General features: G+C 46.2%; 2 protein-coding genes and 1 pseudogene across 2 annotated transcripts; all 3 read left to right on the forward strand.

Moving 5' to 3' along the window:
* Positions 1-3,041: 3,041 nt before the first annotated feature.
* LOC115682712 (trans-resveratrol di-O-methyltransferase-like) lies at positions 3,042-18,475 on the forward strand (annotated as a pseudogene).
* Positions 18,476-19,076: 601 nt separating this feature from the next.
* On the forward strand, positions 19,077-19,865 carry LOC115682713 (trans-resveratrol di-O-methyltransferase-like). Its single transcript, XM_030607004.1, has one exon. The coding sequence runs from the start codon at positions 19,077-19,079 to the stop codon at positions 19,863-19,865; it is 789 nt and encodes a 262-aa protein (XP_030462864.1).
* Positions 19,866-20,676: 811 nt separating this feature from the next.
* LOC115682739 (uncharacterized) lies at positions 20,677-23,644 on the forward strand. Its single transcript, XM_056302269.1, has one exon. It carries the CDS (start codon positions 20,750-20,752, stop codon positions 23,420-23,422), a length of 2,673 nt encoding a protein of 890 aa, XP_056158244.1. The 5' UTR covers positions 20,677-20,749; the 3' UTR covers positions 23,423-23,644.
* The last annotated feature ends 190 nt before the right edge of the window (positions 23,645-23,834 follow it).

Below are 23,834 nucleotides of genomic sequence, written 5' to 3' on the forward strand. Positions count from 1 at the left end.
CATTCGCCACACTCTTTGTGGCATTTTGCTCACCGCCTTTATTTCTCAACTTTGGATAATCTCTCCGTATGTGCCCTTTCTCGTGACGTTCAAAGCACTTCATGCGACCTTTGGATTTTCTATATCGTGACTTTGATTTGCTTTTGCCCTTGCTGCTGGGCCATCGATGTTGGTCTCTTCCTCGAATCACCAGTCCTCGTGCAACTTCTTGCGCTAGACTGTCATCTCGCAACTTCCTCTACCACTCCTTTGAGAACAAGGCGGATTTTACCTCTTATGAGGTAATCATAGTATGCCCCTGTAACAAGGAGTCAGTAAAGTGCTCGCATGACTCCGATAGAGACACCGACAACATCATGTATTGTTCTTCATCATCTAAGATCTTATTGACATTCTTTAAGTCCATCATGAATTTATTAAACTCATCTAGGTGGGATCTGACGGACATACCTTCATAATATCGGAACTAAAACGTCCTCTTCAGTATGTATAAACGATTGTTCAAACCCTTCATTAAATAGAAGGCTTGAAGTTTTGCCCATAACGTCACGACATCCTTCTCCTCGGCTACTTCTATTAGCACTTCATCCGATAGGTTCATCATGATTATGCTCATTGCCTTCTCTATTAGCTCATCCTTTTTGCCATCTCTCATTGTTTCAGGTAACTTAGCTTTACCCTCCAATGCCTTGGCTAAACCCTGAGTTGTTTATAACACCTTCGTCTTGACGCTTCATAACCCAAAATTGTTCCTCCCGTTAAATTTCTCTACTTCTACTCTTGCTCCAGACATAATTGCAAAATCTTAACTCTGATACTAATTATTGTGCTTGGTGATACGGCGAAAGCGGATCGTGTTTGCAATTAAGTCGAGACCTATATAAATTGACAAAAAAATAAAATGAGGAACAATAAAAAGACACAAGAAATTTTACGTAATTCGATCCGAATATCGAAACCTACGTCCATGGAGAGAGTCAGTAAATAATCCACTAATAAATCGCAAAATTACAGAGTTTACAATTATTCACACATTCGAGTATTTTCCAACCTTAGTATATACCCAATACTCACGGTGTTTAATAAATCAACTTAATGGACTCAACTCCCGAGTCTCTCGAAGCTCACACCTCTGTTCGTCTCTTGAGCTCTCTCTTCTCTCGGCTGTCTTCGTCTTCAGATGTCCCATCCGCTTATAGGAGAAAGGATGGAAAAACAAGACAAATGGTGCCCATCTTCAGAAGCCATACGCCTCCATGTAATTAATGATGGCATGACCATCAGGCACCGACATAAGAAAATAAGCATAGCTGCTGCCTTCCCTCTTTCTTCCATACAAACTAAGCCCACAAATGATGACATAAGAGAAGGAGACATTCGGCATGCACAAGACGAGTCTCTGAAGAAGCATGGGCGGCCACCAATTTCCCTGGGCATAGGTGCACGCATTTATGAGGAAAAAAAATGGACGTGGAGACATGCACATAAAATCATGAGCAGAAGATTTTGCGATGTTCTAAGCATGTGATCAGGTATCGTATATTGACTCAAACTCGAGACACAATCTAACATTTAAGGTTGAGGGGAGAGAGAGTGGTAGTGTTTTTAGATCTTTGAATTGCAGTTATTCTTAATCATCGAGGGTCCAAAAGCCTTCCTTGATATGACCCGACGCCACTATCTCTGCCGACTATAAGTTGGACAGCTTAGTATTTTTCTATTATCTTTAAGGCAATGCACTTACCCAACGAGGTACAGAATCCACTCTTGGATTCGTTAGGATGCATCTGGTAGGCTATCTCGTATCAATTATTAGCAAGTGTTTGGAGTTTTTCTTTTCTTTTTCCTCTTATTTTTTATTTATATATTGTTTGGTTGAATTGTGGATCGATCCTTGATGGTGGGCCACAAACAAAATAAAATTGCAGACGTATATCCCCAAGTTGTTAAAAGATTGTTTAGCTCGATCAACGTGATTCTTGTTTCTCCGCAGTAGTAGAAGTCGACGCAACGTGAAGATTTTCACACATCGTTCCAAATATAATTTCTATGCAATTATTTCTTGCAACACTGAATAAAGCACGTATCAAGAAGTAGCAAGACAGACATTCACCGAGTTACCTAGAGAAAACAATAATCCTACCCATTTGGCCATTGTCTTTACATGAGATCGACATTTGCTTAGAAAAACCTCTCTCGACTCATCGAAGGGATAAGGACACTTGGAGTACCATAACTTTTGTACAACGCTCAATTGAGTGCCACAACTTTTTTTTCACTCACTTAAGTGTCACTTCCAGCAAAAAAAGATCACTTGAGTGCCACTTCCGGCAAAAATAGATCATTTAAGTGCCATTTCCGGCAAACTATCCTACGTGGATTTTTTTATTAATTTTCCATTCAACGTAGATTTTTTAAATGTCTTTTATTTTGAATTTTTTAAACTTTTTTTGAATTTTTCTTTTTCTTTTTTATTTTTTTTTCCTTTTTTTTGCAAATTTTTTTTTTTAATGCCGACGAGGGTCACCGGCGACCCTCGCCGGTTACGAAGGCCGCACCCAGATTGGGCGAGGGCCGCCTTGCCCTCGGCCGCGAAGGCCGTCACCAGATCTGGCGAGAGCCTTCACCGCCTCGCTCGCTGTCGCGAAGGCCCTGGGCAAGGCCGTCGCCAGAATAAAAATAAAAATTCAAAATAATTATTAAAATATTGTCCAAGTCAACTCCGGTGAAACCACGTAGGACGACCGGCGTCTACGTCGGATTTTCCAGCTGCCAAATGGCCAATGGCACTCAAGTGATCACTTTTTTGCGGAAAGTGGCACTTAAGTGAGAAAAAAAAAAAGTTATGGCACTCAAGTGAGCGCTGTACGAAAGTTATGGCACTCCTAGTGTCCTTATCCCCTCATCGAAATTGCAACTTAAGTCTATCACTTGTACTTTTTCACATCGCGCTTTCGCTATGTCTGTCACGTTACATTCAATTTATGCATAGTACGAAAGGAGTATGTGCAATTTATGCCTTTTCTCCGCTCAACTCAACTCACCAAAGCCTCAAACCTAATACAATCTCATTAGCCATTCCCCCATAACAATGGACTCGGTTGATAATGGAGTGACGAGGGAGAGCGAGATCGTGCAAGCTCATGCTCACCTATCGACCCATGCTTTCAACTCCATCTACTCCATGTCCCTCAAATGCGCCATCGAACTCGGCATCCCTGACGCCCTCCACCACCACGGCCATCCCATGACCCTTCCCGAGCTCGCCGCCACGCTGTCGGTCCCCGCCTCCAAGGCCGCCTTCCTGACCCGACTCATGGCAGTCCTTGCCCAAACCGGCTCCGTCTCTCAACGAAAGTCTGCTGCTAAAAATGACCAGGAGCAGCTGGGGTTGACGTACTCTCTCACTCCCATTTCACGAGCGATCCGGAAAGGCTAGCCTGGTGACTTGTCGCCCATGGTGTCGTTCCTCCTCGACCCCATCATACAAGGCCCATTGCACTGCCTGGGAGAGTGGATCAAGAGCGAGAGCCTGAGCCCCCGCACGCCCTTCGTCATGAAGCACGGGAAGAGCCTGTGGGAGTACACGGCCCCGGACGAGGGGCTGAACCGGAGCGTGAACGAAGCCATGGCGAGTGATGGGCCAGTGATCATGATGGTGGAGAAGCGTGGACGGCAGCTGTTTCAAGGGCTGAGGACGATGGTCGACGTCGGAGGGGGAACCGGAGGGTTGGCGAGGAAGGCGGCAGAGGCATTCCCGCAAGTGGAGTAGATGGTGCTCGATCTGCTGCACGTGGTGGCCGGCTTGGAGGGGATGAGGAACTTGAAGTTTGTGAAAAATCCTGTCGCGACCGAACTCCCGAGCCCTTTTTTATCGAACAACATGCAAAAAAGGGGGGCTCGCCTGGTACGTGCTAAGTCTAGGTTTGGGACTTAACTCGGGCCCTCCCAAGCCTATACCATATCGCGACTTAGGGTTTAAGTATTTAACATGCAAGTGGTTTATACCAAGGAGTCGCCACTAATCGATTTGGGGTGGGTCGATTAGAAACCCAAATAGGGTGATGGGAGAATCACCCTATTCCTACGAACCAGAGATTAAATGAGTTCGGGGACTTGGTTACACTAGTTGGATAACTAATGCCCTTTCGGTACCATTTTACCCTGTTCATTTTTGAAAACATTTGTCAGGCAATTTGGATTGATTTTAGGACCTTTCTCCTAACATGTGAGGTGATCAAGCGAGTGCATAATCAGAAATGATTAGCAGTCAGGAACACAACAATGCATGCAGCCTAAGGTTCTAACCTTAACTAAGTCAGATGACATTCAAAAACACAACAGCTCATGGAATTGTATTAAAAACATGCATAACAGTAATAAAATTAACATGCAAAATACTACCGCACAACCTCAGAATTGTCTAATTTAAACAAGACAATAACATGCATAATAATACAACAATAAATTAAAACACTTAGATATAACATAATTTTAAAAAAAAATTTTAAAAAAAAATTTGAATTTTTTTTATTGAATTTTTTTTTTGAAAAAATATATATATAAATAATAGTACAGAAGAAAAAAATAAATAAATAAATAATTTTTTTTTAATTTTCTTTTTTTAAAATAAAATAAAATAAAATAAAAATATTAATATAATATTAAACCGGGTCGGGTTGCGGATCCGGGCCGGGTCGGAACCGACCCGAGTCAACGGATCCGACCCGGGCGTTGACCCAGGTCGGATCGGTCAATCCGGATCGGGTCGGAACCGACCCGGGTCAACGGATCCGACCCGGGCATTGACCCGGGTCGGAACTGTTAATCCGGGTCGGTCGGAACCGACCCGAACAAACAGACCCGCGGGGAAGGGGGCGCGGAGAGGCCAAAATTGGCCGTCCGCCGGCCGACCCAGCGCGCCGCCCCAAATCGCCCGACTAGGACCGCGCTGGCTGTGCCACTTCACTTTGAGCCGCCGTCGGACCACCGTTCGCCGGCCGGCGATGAAACAAAAACCAGCCTGGTTGAGGCATTTCGTCGAACACCTGGCGGGTGCGTAGAAAAACGAGGGATTCCGACCTCCTCCGGCGATCCGGTCGACTCCGGTGGCTTGGGTTCACCTCCGACGGCGACTAGGGATCGGGACCGACGACGGTATGGGCCGGGATTCGCGCGAAACGGCCGACGCGAGTCCCGGCCAAACCGAGGCAAAAAACAGGGGAAAACAGGGGAGCTTCTCGGCCGAGGGGGGCTCACCGGTCGACGGCGCGTCTGGATGGCTTCCGGCAGGTCTGGCGGCGTCGACGACCGCTGCTGGTTCTTCTTTAGCTCCGGCGGACTCTCGGCTCCCTCTCTCTTCTCTGTTTCACTCTCTATTCTCTCTCGGTCTCTCTCGGTTTCTCTCTCTCACTCTGTTTTTCTCTGAAAATCGCCAACCCACACTCTCTCTCTCAATGTCGTCGCCGTCGGCTCGGCAACGGGGATGGATGGCTGAGGCGCGGTGGCTGCCGGAGGCTTCCTGTCTTTCCCGGCTCACGCTCTCACGCTCCCTCTGTATTTTTCTCCAAAAATGGCCGACCGGCGCTCTCTCTCTCTCTCTCTCTCTCTCTCTCTCTCTCTCTCTCTCTCGTTTTTATAGGCGAACGACGGCGTCCCCCGGCTTCGTTACGTCTGCAATGACGACGGCCTGCACCGGCCTACCTGCCCCGCGACTTTCGCGGCCATGGCAGGCCGGTGCAGAGCAGAGCAGAAGGGGGGGCCGGTGCAGAGATGGTGCAGAGAGACGGGGCAGAGAGGGAGAGAGAGCCTGGGAAATGGGGAAGACGGGACTGGCCTTAATGGCCAGTCCCTGTGGCGTGCTCGCCTGGGCCTCCTCTGACCGGATGACGACGATGAGGAGCGGCGCCGCCGTGCGTCACGCTTCGGTCGCGCACAGGGGAGAACAAGGGAGGAGAGAGCGACCGGCGCAGGGGGAAGGAAGGAAGGAAGAAGGGCTGGGCCGGGCCAGGCTAGGCCCAGCTGCGGGTGGAAAAGAAGAAAAGAAAAGGAAAGCGGGGCCGGACCCGCGCGAAGGGAAAAAAGAAAAGAAAAAGGGGTCGGGCCCGGGGGAAAAAGGAAAAAAGAAATGGGCCGGGTCGGCCCAGCTCCGACCCGGCCCGACTCGAATTTTTTTTTTTAATTAATCTTCTCTAATAGACCCTATTAATGCAAAATGTGCCTAATTTCTATATGCAATGCATTTAAATTGAAATATTTTTATTTTAGGAATTAAAGGAAATTAACTCCTAAATTTTGTGTAATTAATTTTGGGCAAATTAAAAACAGGTGTCAACAGCTGCCCCTCTTTGAAGGTGAGCTCGCAGAGATTGAGCTCGCAGAGGTTACATTCAAAGATAAAATGACACCTCAATTTAGCCCATACATACTCAATGAATGTTATTTTTGGCGAGACCGGAGTCCTATTTTTATGATGCGATATAAGATGATGCATGCTAAAGCAAATAAAAACATACCTGGGGCTACTTACCTTGCCGAAGGGTAGAGTAATTCCAGATGATTGATATTGTGTGTCGAGGACCCGAACCTGTCTTCGGTCGCCTTGACGGGAAAAATGGTTTGTCTAGGACCCGAACCTTTCTTCGGTCGCCTTGACGGGGATTGTTTTTGTCTAGGACCCGAACCTTTCTTCGGTCGCCTTGACGGGGATTGCTTTTGTCTAGGACCCGAACCTTTCTTCGGTCGCCTTGACTGGGGAAATCGCTTGCCTAGGACCCGAACCTATCTTCGGTCGCCTTGACTGGATTTCATTTGTTTAGGACCCGAATCTACCTTCGGTTGCCTCGACTGGGGAAATCGCTTGCACAGGACCCGAACCTATCTTCGGTCGCCTTGACTGGATTTCATTTGGTCTGTCTAGGACCCGAACCTTTCTTCAGTTGCCTTGACTGACTGGATTTTGCCTGTCTAGGACCCGAACCTTTCTTCGGTCGCCTTGACTGACTGGATTTTGTCTGTCTAGGACCCGAACCTTTCTTCGGTCGCCTTGACTGACTGGATTTTGCCACGTCTAGGACCCGAACCTTTCTTCGGTCGCCTTGACTGACTGGATTTTGCCACGTCTAGGACCCGAACCTTTCTTCGGTCGCCTTGACTGAGGATTGCTTTGACAAAGTACCTGGGGGTCCTCGCCCGAGGATTTGATGGTTTGCCTGGTGGGTCCTCGCCAGCAGGTCTTGGAGAGACTCAAATGATGAGCACCTGGGGGTCTTTGCCCGAGGATTTAATGTGAACATGGGGGTCAGTCCCATGCTCAGGAGGGTGAACAACGGGGTCAATCCGATGTTCAGAGGGTGAACAACGGGGTCAATCCGATGTTCAGAGGGTGAACAACGGGGTCACTCCGATGTTCAGAGGGTGAACAACGGGGTCAATCCGATGTTCAGAGGGTGAACAACGGGGTCAATCCGATGTTCAGAGGGTGAACAATGGGGTCAATCCGATGTTCAGTTGGTGAACAACGGGGTCAATCCGATGTTCAGAGGGTGAACAACGGGGTCAATCCGATGTTTAGTTGGTGAACAACGGGGTCAATCCGGTATTCAGAGGGTGAACAACGGGGTCAATCCGATGTTCAAAGGGTACCATAACAATCGTAGGTACATGGATTTTTGGAATCAGGCATGGGTAAAATGTACTTACCTGGGCACGTTCCTGCCTCTTAAGGGCGTGTCTCCTGTCAGACAAGTTTTTTTGTGCAAACACATACGCATTCATCGGAGAAATAGACAAATGAGGCTATTCTTGAATATCGTATGAAATATCTTGACCAGCTAGTCAAGATGCTTTTCTTTTTCAAAGAAACACCCTGTTTATCTTCTGGGTAGTTTGAAAAGAATTCTGATGAAATACCTGGGATTTCTTACCCGGAGGTTTGATGTATCATCTACTGAATACCCGACCTTTTTCAAGGCATCTTTCTTGGGATGACAATGGGGGCTTCTCCAGTGCCCGAATTTTCGTGTTCTATCACTGGGGATTAGAACTCTGAGCAGCAAAAGCGTGCTGTGTCAATTTCACTTGTGGAACGGAAGAAATTTTTTGTGACATCTTTGGAGACGCTCCAAAGGTCATATGTTCTTTGAGTCTTTGAGGATATTTTACCTGTCAAAGAGGGTTAGCGCAAACATGCATGCATTCATCAAGGATAGACAAGCTAAGCTATTCCAGAATGCGCATTTGAAAGTTCATGCATGATGATTTTGCCATTTTGCATCACCAAACATCCACCGAGGGTCAATCAAGACAATTTTCGTTTGGGAGGTGGACTTCTCGAGATGCTGAACGAGGGATCCTCAGTCAGAAAGGACTTTCCACTCGCTCTCATTGAAAATGGCTATTTGTCCCGTCCATTAATGCGGGAACATCGAAAACACTTAATCTGACCATTATCACATCCGCAAGGGTCTGAGTTTTCTCGCAAGCGGTACGATGCTGCCAATCTGAGAGGTCTTCTTCAGGGTCGTAATGTAGGCTTGGTCAATGGCTTAACGAAGGAGACTGTCCGAGTCAAGGCCATGAAAGAAAATATTCTGCAATCATCTCCGGGTTTACAAGTTAAGAACCCTGCAAAACGAGATAGAAATAGTCTTGCTCGCACTTCCTCGAGCGTTGTTTATAAACATTTAAAATTTCACGTTAATTCAAGTGTCCTAGTCAGAAGAGACTTCATGAGGGACGTAACGTGGGCTCGGTTCACAGGTTGAGAAACGAAAGGATCGTTAGGCTAAAAAATGTGTGTAAGGGTGAGAGTTGGTGATCATCTTGGCATTGTCACCTGTCTTTTTCTTCATCATCAGGATCCTCTTGGACAACTCCCTGGATAATCCCGTGTTTTAGCATCTTTGACAACATTTTCTTGAGGAGCTTATGCGTCAAGCATTTTCCTGGATACCATTCTATCTCTGTTCCAATTGCTTTCTCAAGAGTAGTTTCGTCTTCATCTATCATGTGACAGATCTTTGTCAAGACAGAGTTCCTAAAGTAGGAATTTGTATCGAAGAAGAACTCAAGTTTAACCCTTTGGAGTCGTCTTTTTCATCATTTTTCTTCTTCTCCTTTTTTCTTTTTCTTTGTTTTTTTATTCATGGGCATTGGCCTTGCTTTTACCAGGCACACTGCTTTTTCATGCCCCAAGTTTTCAGCATTTTTTACTGCTCTTTTGGTGTTGTCAGGACTAGCTTAAACAAGTTTGAGCAGACAATGTTATTAGGCTCTTGGAGTCTTCATCTTGATTCGGTACTTTGGACCCTGATGCTCAAGCTGTGGTGACTTTTGCCTTGCCCCGGTGTAGGGGATGATCACCAACTGGGTTGGTACGAAATGAAATCGCCGGCTCAATTGGGCTAGCAAGGGATATGAGTGTATGGGATAGAAGAAGAACCGCTCTTCGTCATCCTAGGGCACTTAAATTATTATGAGAGTTCATCTGCAATAAAAACACTCAAAGATTAATGCAAATGAGAGCAAAAAAATTTCTATTCATCTTTTCACTTTGTGCGAGCTGCTGTAGCTGATGATCATAGAAATTTTAGATATTACAAACTCCTCATCCTTCTTGTCTTGCTCATCACTGTTATCAATAAGATGTTGGCATTTTGGACAAGCTTTAGTTTGCTGCTTCTCTCTTGACAAAGCCCTCTTAGCCTCGACTGTCCGGCCGTCGATGGTGTGCTTGTCTTGGAAGACTCCGTCGAGGACCACCGGATCCGTGAAAACGACGAGGCCGAAGTCACAGGGGCGGTGATCGAAAGGGAGGGACGCTCTTCTTGCTCCCTCTGAATTTGAATTCTCCCTGTGATGCTGATTTACCTCAAGCTGCCCCAATGTGGGGTGGTTCTTGACAGGGGTGATTTAAAGGGAGCCTCCAAGTGTATAGGCTCAAATGGTCAAGCAAAGGATTAATGGTAGTGTATAGGGCAGAGAAATGAACTGCCTCTCGTCATTTTGGCTACCGTACCTTATGCGAGAAATCTCTTTACCTTGTAGAAGTGAAACCTTTTCACTCATCTTGCAAGGGTTTGGTACTTGAGAATGTGTTTAGGCTAAGGATTGCCTCTCATCATCCTGACACACCTCGTTCAATACATCGGAGCAGTTCGACACCATTCGTTGACTTGTCAAGATTTTCACAGGGAATTGGTGAATTAAACAGGTAAAATTACCATGCAAAATTCCTTTCAAAAGACATGCAATGCACTTGGGGGAAGGTTAAGCATTTATTTGCTTTAACATGCTTCCTCTTTCTTTTGATTCTTTCAACTTTTAAAGTTTTAAGGGAAAGAGATACTTACCTACGCTGTAGCAGCGACGAGGTAAACCTGTAAAGCAATAAGAAAGACCGTGTCAATGAACGGCTCTTTGAGGGAATAGGAATTGGGAACGATACAACATTACCCTTCGTGATTCCCCTCATTTGAGATTAAATTGACAACTCCTTGAGTTTCCTCGGATGTCGATAATTCCCTCCTAACAAAAACAGGAGCTTATGTTAGAAATGAGAGGATTGAGGGTAAATTGAGAACGATACAAATTACCCTTCTTCCATTTTGCCTTCAAAGCTAGCAGAGTCTTTTCTCCTCTTTACTTTGTTCAGCCTTCTCTGACTCAGTCTGCTCCTCCATACTCTTGGTCTCGAAGCTCGAATGAAATCCTCTATAATCAGGGGTGCTCCCGAATAGAGGGTTCTATTGTCAGCTGATGCTGTGTCAATGCAGCTCCGGTACGTCGGGGAGTTTCTCGGGAATCATATGATTCCTGACATGCACAGGGTATGTGCAATTGCTTGCATGGGGATCTTCGCAGCAAAGCTAATCTCTACTTTAAAGGTCTTTGACGAACATGGGCATGACTACCATCGAGACTTCTGTGGTTGTCAGGATCTGCCTTAACGCCATTTTGTCATATGCAGAGTCCTTTCCAGCTGCTTGTACCATGAGTATTCTTTACTCAATTTTGTCCTATGTAAAAGGAAAAGATATGTCATTTCTATGCTAAAGTGGATGAACTTTAGGAACGAAATACACCCTTTTTTATGGACTGGGAGATTGCGTGCCCCTTGGTCTACTCTTCCAATTAAGCACTTCTTCGTCATGTTTCATTCGAGAGGTCCCAACATTGGTGCTCTATCCGGCTCGCTAGCACGTCAGAGTCTAGCATGTTCCCCAGTTCATTATCTACAAAAGAAAAGGGACGGAATGTCATTTCCAAAATTTGTTTAGGAATAAAACATACCTTTTTCTTTCAAAAGGGGTAATCTTTTCTTGATCTGCCCCCAACTTTTGTACGAAATGATGTTTCGCTCATCATGGGGTCAAGGAATGGTCAGCATTCTCTTTGACTTTCTGGGGTTAATATCACCCACTGGTAGTAGTGAGATTTGCCCCATATTTCATTTGAAGGTTGGATGCTCTTCGCTCGGACTGCCCCTATCAGATGAGTTGGTCCGCTAGCATTGTCAGGGTCTGATGTGCTCTTCAGTTTGTGTCATTTCCAAATATCCCTTTCGTAATAATAAATCAAAAGGGAGTATGCTCTGAGACACGAAGTGAGCGAGTTAGAAAAACAAACAGGGCTAAGAACATGCACGCTTTTCCACCATAATTCTTTTTTTGCCCTTTTGAAAAATGATAAAACGTTTGTTTTATTTTCAAAAGCTTAGAAACGAGGAAACATGAGGAAGCCCGGGCCTCAGAACACTTTCCTTTTCGTGGCTGGATATCATCAACGGGCCGATTTGGGATACTTCCTCAGGCCCTCAAAACATTATTTATTTACAATACACGGATTTACAACCTCAAAAGAGGGTGAATTCAAAAAGACATTTCTTCCAGCAGAAGCAGAAATGACTACAAAAAACAAAATGCAAGGATAGCCCTTTTCCAGGAATTCATGCAAAAGGATGAGAGGAGTTCTACTCAAGCGGGCTTGCACCCATTCCCTTCACTGGTCTCGAATGAGAAAGTCTTGGTATCCAGCAGGTTTTGAATTCGGTGCTTAAGAGTATAGCAGTCGTCCGTCGAATGTCCTATCTCGCCCATGTGATAGTCACATTTTTTTGGACGGATCATAATTCGAAAAGCTTTTTGAGTTGGGACGTTTTGGCTCGGTCGAAAGCAGATTTTTCTTCCGGAGTATGGCCAGGATTTGAGAAGGGGATCCAGGCAACGGAGTGAATTGCCTTTTCTTATATTGCTTCGGAAGCTGGCGACTTGAAGTCGGCTGCTGCTCACTATTCATTTGGACCGTCCGGGAAGGATGAACAGTATGGGTATATGCAATGTTCCCATCCGTCAGGGGCTCCTTCTCCTTTTGCGTGTTGAGCCTTTTACTTGTGGAAGCGGGGTCTGTGAACCATCCATCACGCAGTCCCATTTCAATTCGTTCGCCCACAGGAACAAGACGATTAAGGGATTTAGCAGTGGCACCAACCAGGCGGTGTCTGTATTCATATGGAAGAGACTTTATGAACAACTTGTTCATGATCAGTGAGTTGTGGGGTGACCTGGGCAGCCAAGTTTCTCCATCTGGTGGCATACTCTTTGAAGGACTCACTCTTCTTCTTCTCAGCGCGTTCCAGATCGTCACGAGTAAAGGTGACGTCGAGGTTGAATTGACAATGCTTGAGGAATGCATCAGCGGCATCATCCCAAGACTTAAAAGTATCCACATCTTTCGACATATACCATGTCAAGGCTGGCCCTGTCAAACTTGCTTGAAATGTCTGAATCATGAGGGGTTCGTTGTCAACGTACTGGGTCATCCGCACATGATACATGTGCAAATGATGTCTTGGGCATGAGGTACCGTCATACTTCTCGAATTCTGGCATCTTGAATTTTTCTGGTACTTTGACCCGTTTGTATATAGACAGGTCAAGTGGGACAGTATTCTGCGGGCCTTGTAGCTGTTTCAGCATCTCCTCGACTTTTGCAAGGCGTTTGTCCTGTTCTGTCATCGGTACAGCTTCAAGTTCAGGCTTCCTGACAGCAAGGGGAAGCGGATCGTCCTCTAGCGAGGGCACGTTGCTATCGCTGGCGGAGGTCTTGTCTTTTCCAGTAGACGGTGGTGGTAACACCACTTCAATTGCTGCAGGCGTGGGTGTGAGTTTGCCCTGAATAGATTCCACCTGCTTTGTGAGATTTTGGATCGCATTGAAGACCATCTTTATCTCGTCCTCCATGTTGTTGAGACGGACGTTTTCTTCGGCCATTTTTTGTAACTACCTGCGAAAACGCGTATATGAATGAGTATAATGCCCAATAAAGAATCATTCTATGACTTAGTCATATTATTATTGCATATTTTCTTTATTTGCAAAGAAAAAATAAGCAAAAAGGGTTTTTATTAATATTAACATTACAGGCGGCGTCCCCGGGGTTTGAACCCCGGTCGCCTCGGACCGTGACTGCTCATCCCCGGATACCACTGGGCCGAAGGCCGCGGCGGTGTCATTAAGGGGCAAAAAATTTCATTTAAAGCATAAAAAACGGCCCGAGTTATATTAACATTAGTACAACCCAAAAACATTTTTACAGGAGATAACCAAAACCCCTGAACATAATTACTAGGAAATATAAAAGACAGAGGCTTTTAACAAAAGGGTGCCCTTCCCGGATACTCATTTTATAAACGATGGGGAAATCACGGTTTCTCGGAGGCGCTTATTTTTACGGACCAGCTCCGCAATAAGCGTATCCCTAGTATATAGACTGCAATCAACGAGTAGCCTAACATTAACAAATCAAATAAATAAGTAGGCTGAATAATAAAATGAGAAGGGACAGAATATATACCTTTCTTTGAACCATGACAATCACAACGACATACACATGAGGAGTGAGGTTCGATTTCTATCTAGACTGGCTCAGCAACATGAAGTTAAAAGGGTGCCTGACCGTCGCAGTCTCGCGTTGGTGTCAAGTCCTTTTAACTTCGGCCAAATCGAAAGGAATATCTTATAGTCACGCGAATAGCGGCTAAAGATACTTCTTTACGATTTTTAGAAATAAATTTCGGGGAAAAGAAAGGCAACCTCTACATCGCGGACTCGCGTTCGAGGTCGTATCTTTCTTAACACCATCCTAAAATGCCCTATCGCGGCCCAGGTCCGGCAGCGTGGTTGTGTGTGCAACGGTGTAGTGCTAAATCATTAAAGCATGCACAACAAATTATAAACAATCAATTCGAACCTGCAAGACAAATAACACATTAATGTCAGGATCATACCTGGAGTCCTTGCTGCCAAACAAAAATTATTTTGAACAAGATAAAAATTTTTGACTTAAGTCCACTTTAAAAAAAATGCAAGTCCCCAGCGGAGTCGCCAGTCTGTCGCGACCGAACTCCCGAGCCCTTTTTTATCGAACAACATGCAAAAAAGGGGGGCTAGCCTGGTACGTGCTAAGTCTAGGTTCGGGACTTTACTCGGGCCCTCCCAAGCCTATACCATATCGCGACTTAGGGTTTAAGTATTTAACATGCAAGTGGTTTATACCAAGGAGTCGCCACTAATCGATTTGGGATGGGTCGATTAGAAACCCAAATAGGGTGATGGGAGAATCACCCTATTCCTACGAACCAGAGATTAAATGAGTTCGGGGACTTGGTTACACTAGTTGGATAACTAATGCCCTTTCGGTACCATTTTACCCTGTTCATTTTTGAAAACATTTGTCAGGCAATTTGGATTGATTTTAGGACCTTTCTCCTAACATGTGAGGTGATCAAGCGAGTGCATAATCAGAAATGATTAGCAGTCAGGAACACAACAATGCATGCAGCCTAAGGTTCTAACCTTAACTAAGTCAGATGACATTCAAAAAACACAACAGCTCATGGAATTGTATTAAAAACATGCATAACAGTAATAAAATTAACATGCAAAATACTACCGCACAACCTCAGAATTGTCTAATTTAAACAAGACAATAGCATGCATAATAATACAACAATAAATTAAAACACTTAGATATAACATAATTTTAAAAAAACTTTTTTAAAAAAAAAAAATTTTTTTTGAATTTTTTTTTTCAAAAAAAAAAATATATATATATATATACATACATATATAAATAATAGTACAGAAGAAAAAAATAAATAAATAAATAATTTTTTTTAATTTTCTTTTTTTAAAATAAAATAAAATAAAATAAAAATATTAATATAATATTAAACCGGGTCGGGTTGCGGATCCGGGCCGGGTCGGAACCGACCCAGGTCAATGGATCCGACCCGGGCGTTGACCCGGGTCGGATCGGTCAATCCGGATCGGGTCGGAACCGACCCGGGTCAACGGATCCGACCCGGGCGTTGACCCGGGTCGGATCGGTCAATCCGGATCGGGTCGGAACTGACCCGGGTCGGAACTGTTAATCCGGGTCGGTCGGAACCGACCCGAGTCAACGGATCCGACCCGGGCGTTGACCCGGGTCGGATATGTTGATTCGGGTCGAATCCGACCCGAACAAACAGACCCGCGGGGAGGGGGGCGCCGGAGAGGCCAAAATTGGCCGTCCGCCGGCTGACCCAGGCCAGCGCCGCCCCCAAATTGCCCGACTAGGACCGCCTGTGGGCTGTGCCACTCACCTGAGCCGCCGTCGGACCACCGTTCGCCGGCCGACGATGAAACAAAAACCAGCCTGGTTGAGGCATTTCGTCGAACGCCTGGCGGGTGCGTAGAAAAACGAGGGATTCCGACCTCCTCCGGCGATCCGGTCTACTCCGGCGGCTTGGGTTCACCTCCGACGGCGACTAGGGATCGGGACCGACGACGGTATGGGCCGGGATTCACGCGAAACGGCCGACGCGAGTCCCGGCCAAACTGAGGCAAAAAACAGGGGAAAACAGGGGAGCTTCTCGGCCGAGGGGGGCTCACCGGTCGACGGCGCGTCTGGATGGCTTCCGGCAGGTCTGGCGGCGTCGACGACCGCTGCTGGTTCTTCTTTAGCTCCGGCGGACTCTCGGCTCCCTCTCTCTTCTCTGTTTCACTCTCTATTCTCTCTCGGTCTCTCTCGGTTTCTCTCTCTCTCTCTGTTTTTCTCTGAAAATCGCCGACCCACTCTCTCTCTCTCTGTGTCGCCGCCGTCGGCTTGGCGACGGGGATGGATGGCTGAGGCGCGGTGGCTGCCGGAGGCTTCCTGTCTTTCCCGGCTCACGCTCTCACGCTCCCTCTGTATTTTTCTCCAAAAATGGCCGACCGGCGCTCTCTCTCTCTCTCTCTCTCTCTCTCTCTCTCTCTCTCTCTCTCGTTTTTATAGGCGAACGACGGCGTCCCCCGGCTTCGTTACGTCTGCAATGACGACGGCCTGCACCGGCCTACCTGCCTCGCGACTTTCGCGGCCATGGCAGGCCGGTGCAGAGCAGAGCAGAAGGGGGGGCCGGTGCAGAGAGGGTGTAGAGAGACAGGGCAGAGAGGGAGAGAGAGCCTGGGAAATGGGGAAAATGGGACTGGCCTTAATGGCCAGTCCCTGTGGCGTGCTCGCCTGGGCCTCCTCTGATCGGATGACGACGATGAGGAGCGGCGCCGCCGTGCGTCACGCTTCGGTCGCGCAGGGGGAGAACAGGGGAGGAGAGAGCGGCCGCGCGGGGAAGGAAGGAAGGAAGAAGAAGTGGGTGGGCCAGGCCCCCGTCGGGGAAAAGAAGAAAAGAAAAGGAAAGCGGGGCGGGCCCGCGCGAAGGGAAAAAAGAAAAGAAAAAGGGGCCGGGCCCGGGGGAAAAAGGAAAAAAGAAATGCGCCGGGTCGGCCCAGCTCCGACCCGGCCCGACTCGAAATTTTTTTTTTTTAATTAATCTTCTCTAATAGACCCTATTAATGCAAAATGTGCCTAATTTCTATATGCAATACATTTAAATTGAAATATTTTTGTTTTAGGAATTAAAGGAAATTAACTCCTAAATTTTTTGTAAATAATTTTGGGCAAATTAAAAACAGGTGTCAACAAATCCCAAATCCAAAACCCGAAACACGTTTGTCAAACATGATCACTGCCTTAACAAAAATAGTTAATACCACAAAAAATCTCACACTGGTATACCTGTGATAATTTTACTCATAACTATATTTTTTACCACCAAAAACCTTACACTGGTACACCTGTGATAATTTTACCCCGAACTAATTTTTTTACCACCAAAAACCCGAAACCGGTACACCTGTGGCAAATTTACCCTCCATTAGTTTCCGTTAAATTTTATTATCAAATTACTAAGTTTGATGACAAGTGGTAGTTGACGGGTGTACCAGTTTAGGGTTTTACCTCTCTGTTTGTCACAAGTTTACTAATTTGTGATTTTTCGTTATATTAATCCAATTTAACGGATACTAACGGAGGGTAAATTTGTCATAAATGTACCAGTTTGGGGTTTTTAGTGATCAAAAAATTAGTTTTGAGTAAAATTGTCATAAGTGTGCCAGTGTGAGGTTTTTGGTAGTCAAAAAAATAATTCAAGGTAAAATTGCTATAGGTGTACCAGTGTGAGGTTTTTAGTGGTAAAAAAAAAGTTCGGGGTAAATTTATCACAGTGTACCAGTTTGGGGTTTTCGTAGTCAAAAAATTAGTTCGGTGTAAAATTGTTACAGGTGTACCAGTTTGGGATTTTTCGTGGTATTAACCCTAACAAAAATACCATATATGCAAGATTTCTTTTTCTTTTGAATTTCCTTGGTAAAAGAAAGGTATTAAAATTAGAAACCGGGTCGACGATACACATCCCATCCCAAACCACTTTTCCGGTTCAATTCCAGAATGAGTGAACACACTGTTACAACCTCTTTCTCTCTCTCTCTCTCTCTCTCTCTGCAACACTCTGAATCGCCACCGCCGCCGCCATGAGCTCGCCGTCGTCCCCTCTTCGCCCGCCAAATCAAGACCCCACCCCGGTCGACTCGCCCCATCACCGCCTGAAATTGCCCGAGACCCAAACCCTAGCCCTCAAGCCATACCCTTCCTCGAAGTCCGATGGAGAGCAGGTAAAGAAGGCCTTGTAAATTGAAAAGAGGAGAGAGAGAGAGGGGGGTGTTTTAGGCGGGATTTTAATTTTCAGGTCTATCCTTTTCTGCCAGACAAAGAGAAAAGAAAACTTTTTTTAATTTTTCAGTAAATCCAACTCAGATGCCACGTGTCTCTCATTGAGTGGAGCCAACTAAGCTCACCGCGCCACGTAGGCGGATGACATGATGGTTACTAACCACCGAATATTTTCTCCAAAGGGAGAGAGAGTGATAGGGTTTTTAGATCTTGGAATTGCAGTTATTCTTAATCGCCGAGGATCCAAAAACCTTCCTTGGTATGACCCGACGCCATTATCTCTGCCGACTATAAGTTGGACAGCTTATTATTTTTCTATTATCTTTAAGGCAATACACTTACCCAACGTGGTACAGAATCCACTCTTGGATTCGTCAGTATTCATGTGATAGGCTATCTCGTATCATTTATTAGCAAGAATTTTTCTTTTCTTTTTCCTCTTATTTTTTATTTATATATTTTTTGGTTGAATTGTGGATTGATCCTTGATGGTGGGTGACAAACAAAATAAAATTGCAGACGTATATCACCAAGTTGTTAAAAGATTGTCTAGCTCGATCAGCCTGATTCTCGTTTCCTTGCAGTAGTAAAAGTCGACGCAACGTGAAGATTTTCACTCATCTTTCTAAATACAATTTCTATGAAATTATTTCTTGTAACACTGAATAAAGCACGTATCAAGAAGTAGCAAGACAGACATTCACCAAGTTACCTAGAGAAAACATTAATCCTACCCATTTGGCCATTGTCTTTACATGAGCGCGACATTTGCTTAGAAAAACCTCTCTCGACTCATTGAAATTGTAACTTAAGTCTATCACTTGTACTTTTTTACATTGCGCTTTTGCAATGTATGTCACGTTACATTCAATTTATGCATAGTAAGAAAGAAGTATGTGCAATTTATGCCTGTAAAACCCTTTCTCTACTCAACTCAACTCACCAAAACCCCAAACCTAATCCATTCTCATTAGCCATTCCCCCATAACAATGGACTCAGTTGATAATGGAGGGACGAGGGAGAGCGAGATCGTGCAAGGCCATGTTCACCTATGGACCCATGCTTTCAACTCCATCTACTCCATGTCCCTCAAATGCGCCATCGAACTTGGCATCCCTGACGCCCTCCATCACCACGGCCATCCCATGACCCTTCCCGTGCTCGCCGCCGTGCTGTCAGTCCCTGCCTCCACGGCCGCCTTCCTGACCCGACTCATGGCGGTCCTTGCCCAAACCGGCTTCGTCTGTCAACGAAAGTCTGCTGCTAAAAATGACCAGGAGCAGCTGGGGTTGACATACTCTCTCACTCCCATTTCACGAGCGCTCCGGAAAGGCGAGCCTGGTGACTTGTCGCCCATGGTGTCGTTCCTCCTCGACCCCATCATACAAGGCCCATTGCACTGCCTGGGTGAGTGGGTCAAGAGCGAGAGCCTGAGCCCCCGCACGCCCTTCGTCATGAAGCACGGGATGAGCCTGTGGGACTACACGGCCCAGGACGAGGGGCTAAACCGGAGTGTGAACGAAGCCATGGCGAGTGATGGGCCAGTGATCATGAGGCTGATGGTGGAGAAGCGTGGACGGCAGCTGTTTCAAGGGCTGAGGACGGCGGTTGACATCGGAGGGGGGACCGGAGGGTTGGCGAGGGAGGCGGCAGAGGCGTTCCTGCAAGTGGAGTGGATGGTGCTCGATCTGCCGCACGTGGAGGCTGGCTTGGAGGGGACGAGGAACTTTGAAGCTTGTGAAAAGTCCCAAACCCGAAACCCTTTTGTCAAAACATGATCACTGTCCTAATAAAAAAGGGTTAATATCACAAAAAATCTTAAATCGGTACATATGTAACAATTTTACTTCGAATTATTTTTTTGATTATCAAAAACCCTACATTAGTACACTTGTGACAATTTTACTTCGAATTAATTTTTTGACTACCAAAAACCCCAAACTGGTACACCTGTGAAAAATTTACCTTCCGTTAGTTTCCGTTAAATTTTACTGTCAAATTCCTAAGTTTGATGACATGTGATAGTTGACGGGTGTACCAGATTGGGGTTTTACCCCTCTGTTTATCACAAGTTTACCAATTTGTGATTTTTTGTGATATTAATCCAATTTAACGGATACTAACGGCGGGTAAATTTATCATAAATGTACCGGTTTGAGGTTTTTAGTCAAAAAAAAATTAGTTTGGAGTAAAATTATCACAAGTGTACCAGTGTGGGGTTTTTTGTGGTAAAAAAATAGTTCGGGGTAAAATTATCACAAGTGTACCGGTGTTGGATTTTTTATAGTAAAAAAAATAGTCCGGGGTAAATTTGTTACAAGTATAGCAGTTTGAGGTTTCGTGATCAAAAAATTAGCTCGGGATAAAATTATCACAAGTATATCAGTTTGAGATTTTTAGTGGTATTAATCCTAACAAAAATACCATATCTGCAAGATTGATTTGTCTTTTGAATTTCCTTGGTAAAAGAAGGCATTAAAATTAGAAACCGGTCGATGATACACATCCCATCCCAGGCCGCTTTTCCGGTTCAGTTCCAGAACGAGTGAACACACTGTTACAGCCCGTCTCTCTTTCTGTCTCTGTCTCTGTCTCTCTCTCTCTCTCTCTCTCTGTCTGCGCGACGCTCTGAATCGCCGCCGCCGCCGCCGCCGCCGCCGCCATGAGCTCGCCATCGTCCCCTCTTCGCCCGCCAGATCAAGACCCCACCCCGGTCGACCCGCCCCATCACCGCCCGGAATCGCCCGAGACCCAAACCCTAGCCCTCGAGCCGGACCCTTCCTCGAAGTCCGACGGAGACTCGCAGATCCTCGTCCAGGACGACGACTCCAACCAGGACGACCCCGACACGGCCCCCGCGCCGTCCCCGCGCGCCCAAGACCCGACCTTTATGGCCCCCGCCCCCGCCTCCTTCCGCCGCGGCCCGAAGAACAAGAAGGCCGCGCAGAAGCGGCGCGCCATGGAGCGGAAGTCGAAGCAGAAGCTCGAATTGCTCGTCAAGACCTTCAAGCCCGTCCCTTTCGCCCCCGTCGAGGCCCTCGACTTCTCGCGGCGCGAGGATCTCCTGCACCGCCTCGGGCTCTGGGAGTTCGTCCACCTGGACTTCGACAGGGCCCTGCACGGCAAGCTGATCGCGCAGCTGGTCGCCAGTTTCAGCAAGAGCGAGCGGTGCAGCTACGTCAATGGGGTCAAGATTCGGGTCAGCCGGGCCGACCTGGCGCGCGCGCTGAAGCTGCCGGCTAAGAGGGTCGTGGCCGGCTCGGAGGGCGCAGGTGAGGGTTCCGAAACTGAAGAGTCTGTTGGGTTCGTTTTGGATTTAGTGTCGAATTGGATGCTTTTGCATGATGACGATACGTGGATGATGCCTGATGAAATTTTGAGTTGGGACAAGTTGATTAGGGAAGGGAGTTTCGAAAAGGTGGATTGGGCGGGGATGGTGTGGTTTATGGTGGAGAAGGAGTTGATGCAGGCGCCCAATTTGGAGAATTGTTACTATGCGTCGCACTTGCAGTGTTTGATTAGGTCTCAGCGCGCAGAGTTGTTGTCGGCAGAGGAGGTTGAAGTGAAGGATGTAGAGGAGGTCGAGGTGAAGGATGTAGAGGAGGTCGAAGTGAAAGATGTAGAGGAGGTTGAAGTGAAGGATTTGGAGGAGGATGGGGGTGGTGGTGATGTGAAGATGGCTGAACTGGAAGAGCAGAGCTTGGAGTTGAGCCTTGGACAAGAGAATGCTGATAACAAAGCTGATGAGGAGGTGGAGAAGGAAGGTACTAGCGTTGAATTGGGTCTTTCACAGAATGAAAGGTTTGATGTTGAGAATGAGGAGAATGCTCAATTGAGTCTCGGGCTTGAGGAGAATGTTGAAGCTGAGGTGGAGGACAAAACCGAAGTTGGTCTGGTGGAGGAGAAGGGCGTCGAAAAGGAAAATGACAATAATGAGGAAGGTGGATTCGATGATGTCATGGATTCTCAGGAGTGTAAAGAGGAGGAGGAAGAACAAGGTGGGCAGTGGCTTTTGGATGGGAAAAATATTTCAGGCGAGCACTTTTTGCAGAGGTGCAGAGTTACTGAAGCTAATGAAATGAGGTTTGATGTGGATCAGAAAGGAGTGGAAGGAGAAGGAGTAGTAGGCGAGGAACCAGAAGACGAAGAACTAGAGGAAGAGGAAGAGGAAGAAGAAACCAATGAGGAGGAGCAACAAGAGCCTGGAGGGTTCAATATGTCGCCAAAGTTTGGTGATTTGGAGAGGTTGCCTTCATCAAATCTTCTGCATGTTTTGGAGTCCGCTCAAATTGCTTTTAACACCGGGATGCAACTCCGTGATGATTCGTGTGGGGAGTTCTTAGCTTCAAGAGCTGACAGTCACATGGGTCCAAGTTCTTCGTCCATCTTTGGCAATGTAAACAAGAGAGAGATCGATACTGACAATGACAGAATGCATCACCAGCTGAATGGGGGAAACAAGCGGATGAGGACTGATGGTTCGTGGGATAGTAAATCACTGGACTTCAATATGTGCATGGAGCAAGTGCAACATTGGGTGGAAAAGGCAAAGATGGCGCACGAGGCAAAAGAGCAAGCGTATGCCGAGTCTGGCATGAATCAACAAATATTCCTCAGCGAGCTGCAACGACGGGATGCTATGATCGAGCATTTGCAGAAGACAAGTAATGAAGAGATAATGAAAAAGAAGATGGAAATATATCGACTTGAATGTGAGCTCTATATGATGGTGAACCTTCTAGATGGCTATAAGAAGGCCTTGAAGGAAACCGATCGGAAATTTGCTGAATACAGGGCTCGCTGTCCTCAGCTTGACGAGCCACTTTATAAAGATGTTCCTGGATCTGGCGGTCTTGTTTTGAGCATTAGGGAACTGGAAAAGCAGCGGTTAAAACAGGAAGAAGAGGAGAAAATGAAGCTTTTGGCCATGAAGGAAAAGATTGAGGAATTCGAAAGCGTGTTTACCATCAGCTTCGAAGAACGTCTTGAAGGAATCAATCTGCTCAATAACAGGTTGCACGATGTTGAGAAGGGATTGAAACATCTGAAGGATTCGGCAGAAAAGCGTAAAGCCTCAGAAGCAACGATCGCTATTGCTTCAACGGAAGAAAATGTCCCGGAAGCAACGGCAGCAGCTGCTGCTCCTACAGAAGAAAATGTCCCGGAAGCAACGGCAGCAGCTGCTGCTCCTACAGAAGAAAATGTCCCGGAAGCCACGGCAGCAGCTGCTGCTCCTACAGAAGAAAATGTCCAGGAAGCAATGGCAGCGGCTGCTGTTCCTATGGAAGAAAAACTCTCGGAGGCAGACACAGCTGGTGGTCCAATGGAGGAATGAACTTCTCAGAAGTTCTTTGCTTTGCATGTTTTGATAATATATAGGTAACTTCTATGGCGACTCGTATTATCGGCCTCTTAACAAAGAACAGGTTCTTGATTTGGGTCGACATTACCTAAATGGTGACTCAATGAAGCACCTTGTGTTATTTTAGCTGGCCTATTATGTAATGTAAGGGCTTTGGCTGACTGGAAGATAGGAGTTCGTATTGCGGTTCTACTACATCTATCGTTGCTTGCTTAGTCTTCATAGAGATCCTCTGAACTGCTTGAAATTGATTTTTGGGTAACAGCGAACCATAGCGAGTACCGTGCCGCGATGGTACCTGGAAAACGGAAAAACAACATTATGCAGATGATCTTTAAGTACATTAGGTTAAACCTACTAGCTCCAACAGAGCTCAACAATGGAT

This window comes from Syzygium oleosum, unplaced genomic scaffold, assembly GCF_021117445.2.
Source record: "Syzygium oleosum isolate NSW1041296 unplaced genomic scaffold, Sole_v2.1 Sole_v2.23, whole genome shotgun sequence".
Lineage (NCBI taxonomy): Eukaryota > Viridiplantae > Streptophyta > Magnoliopsida > Myrtales > Myrtaceae > Syzygium > Syzygium oleosum.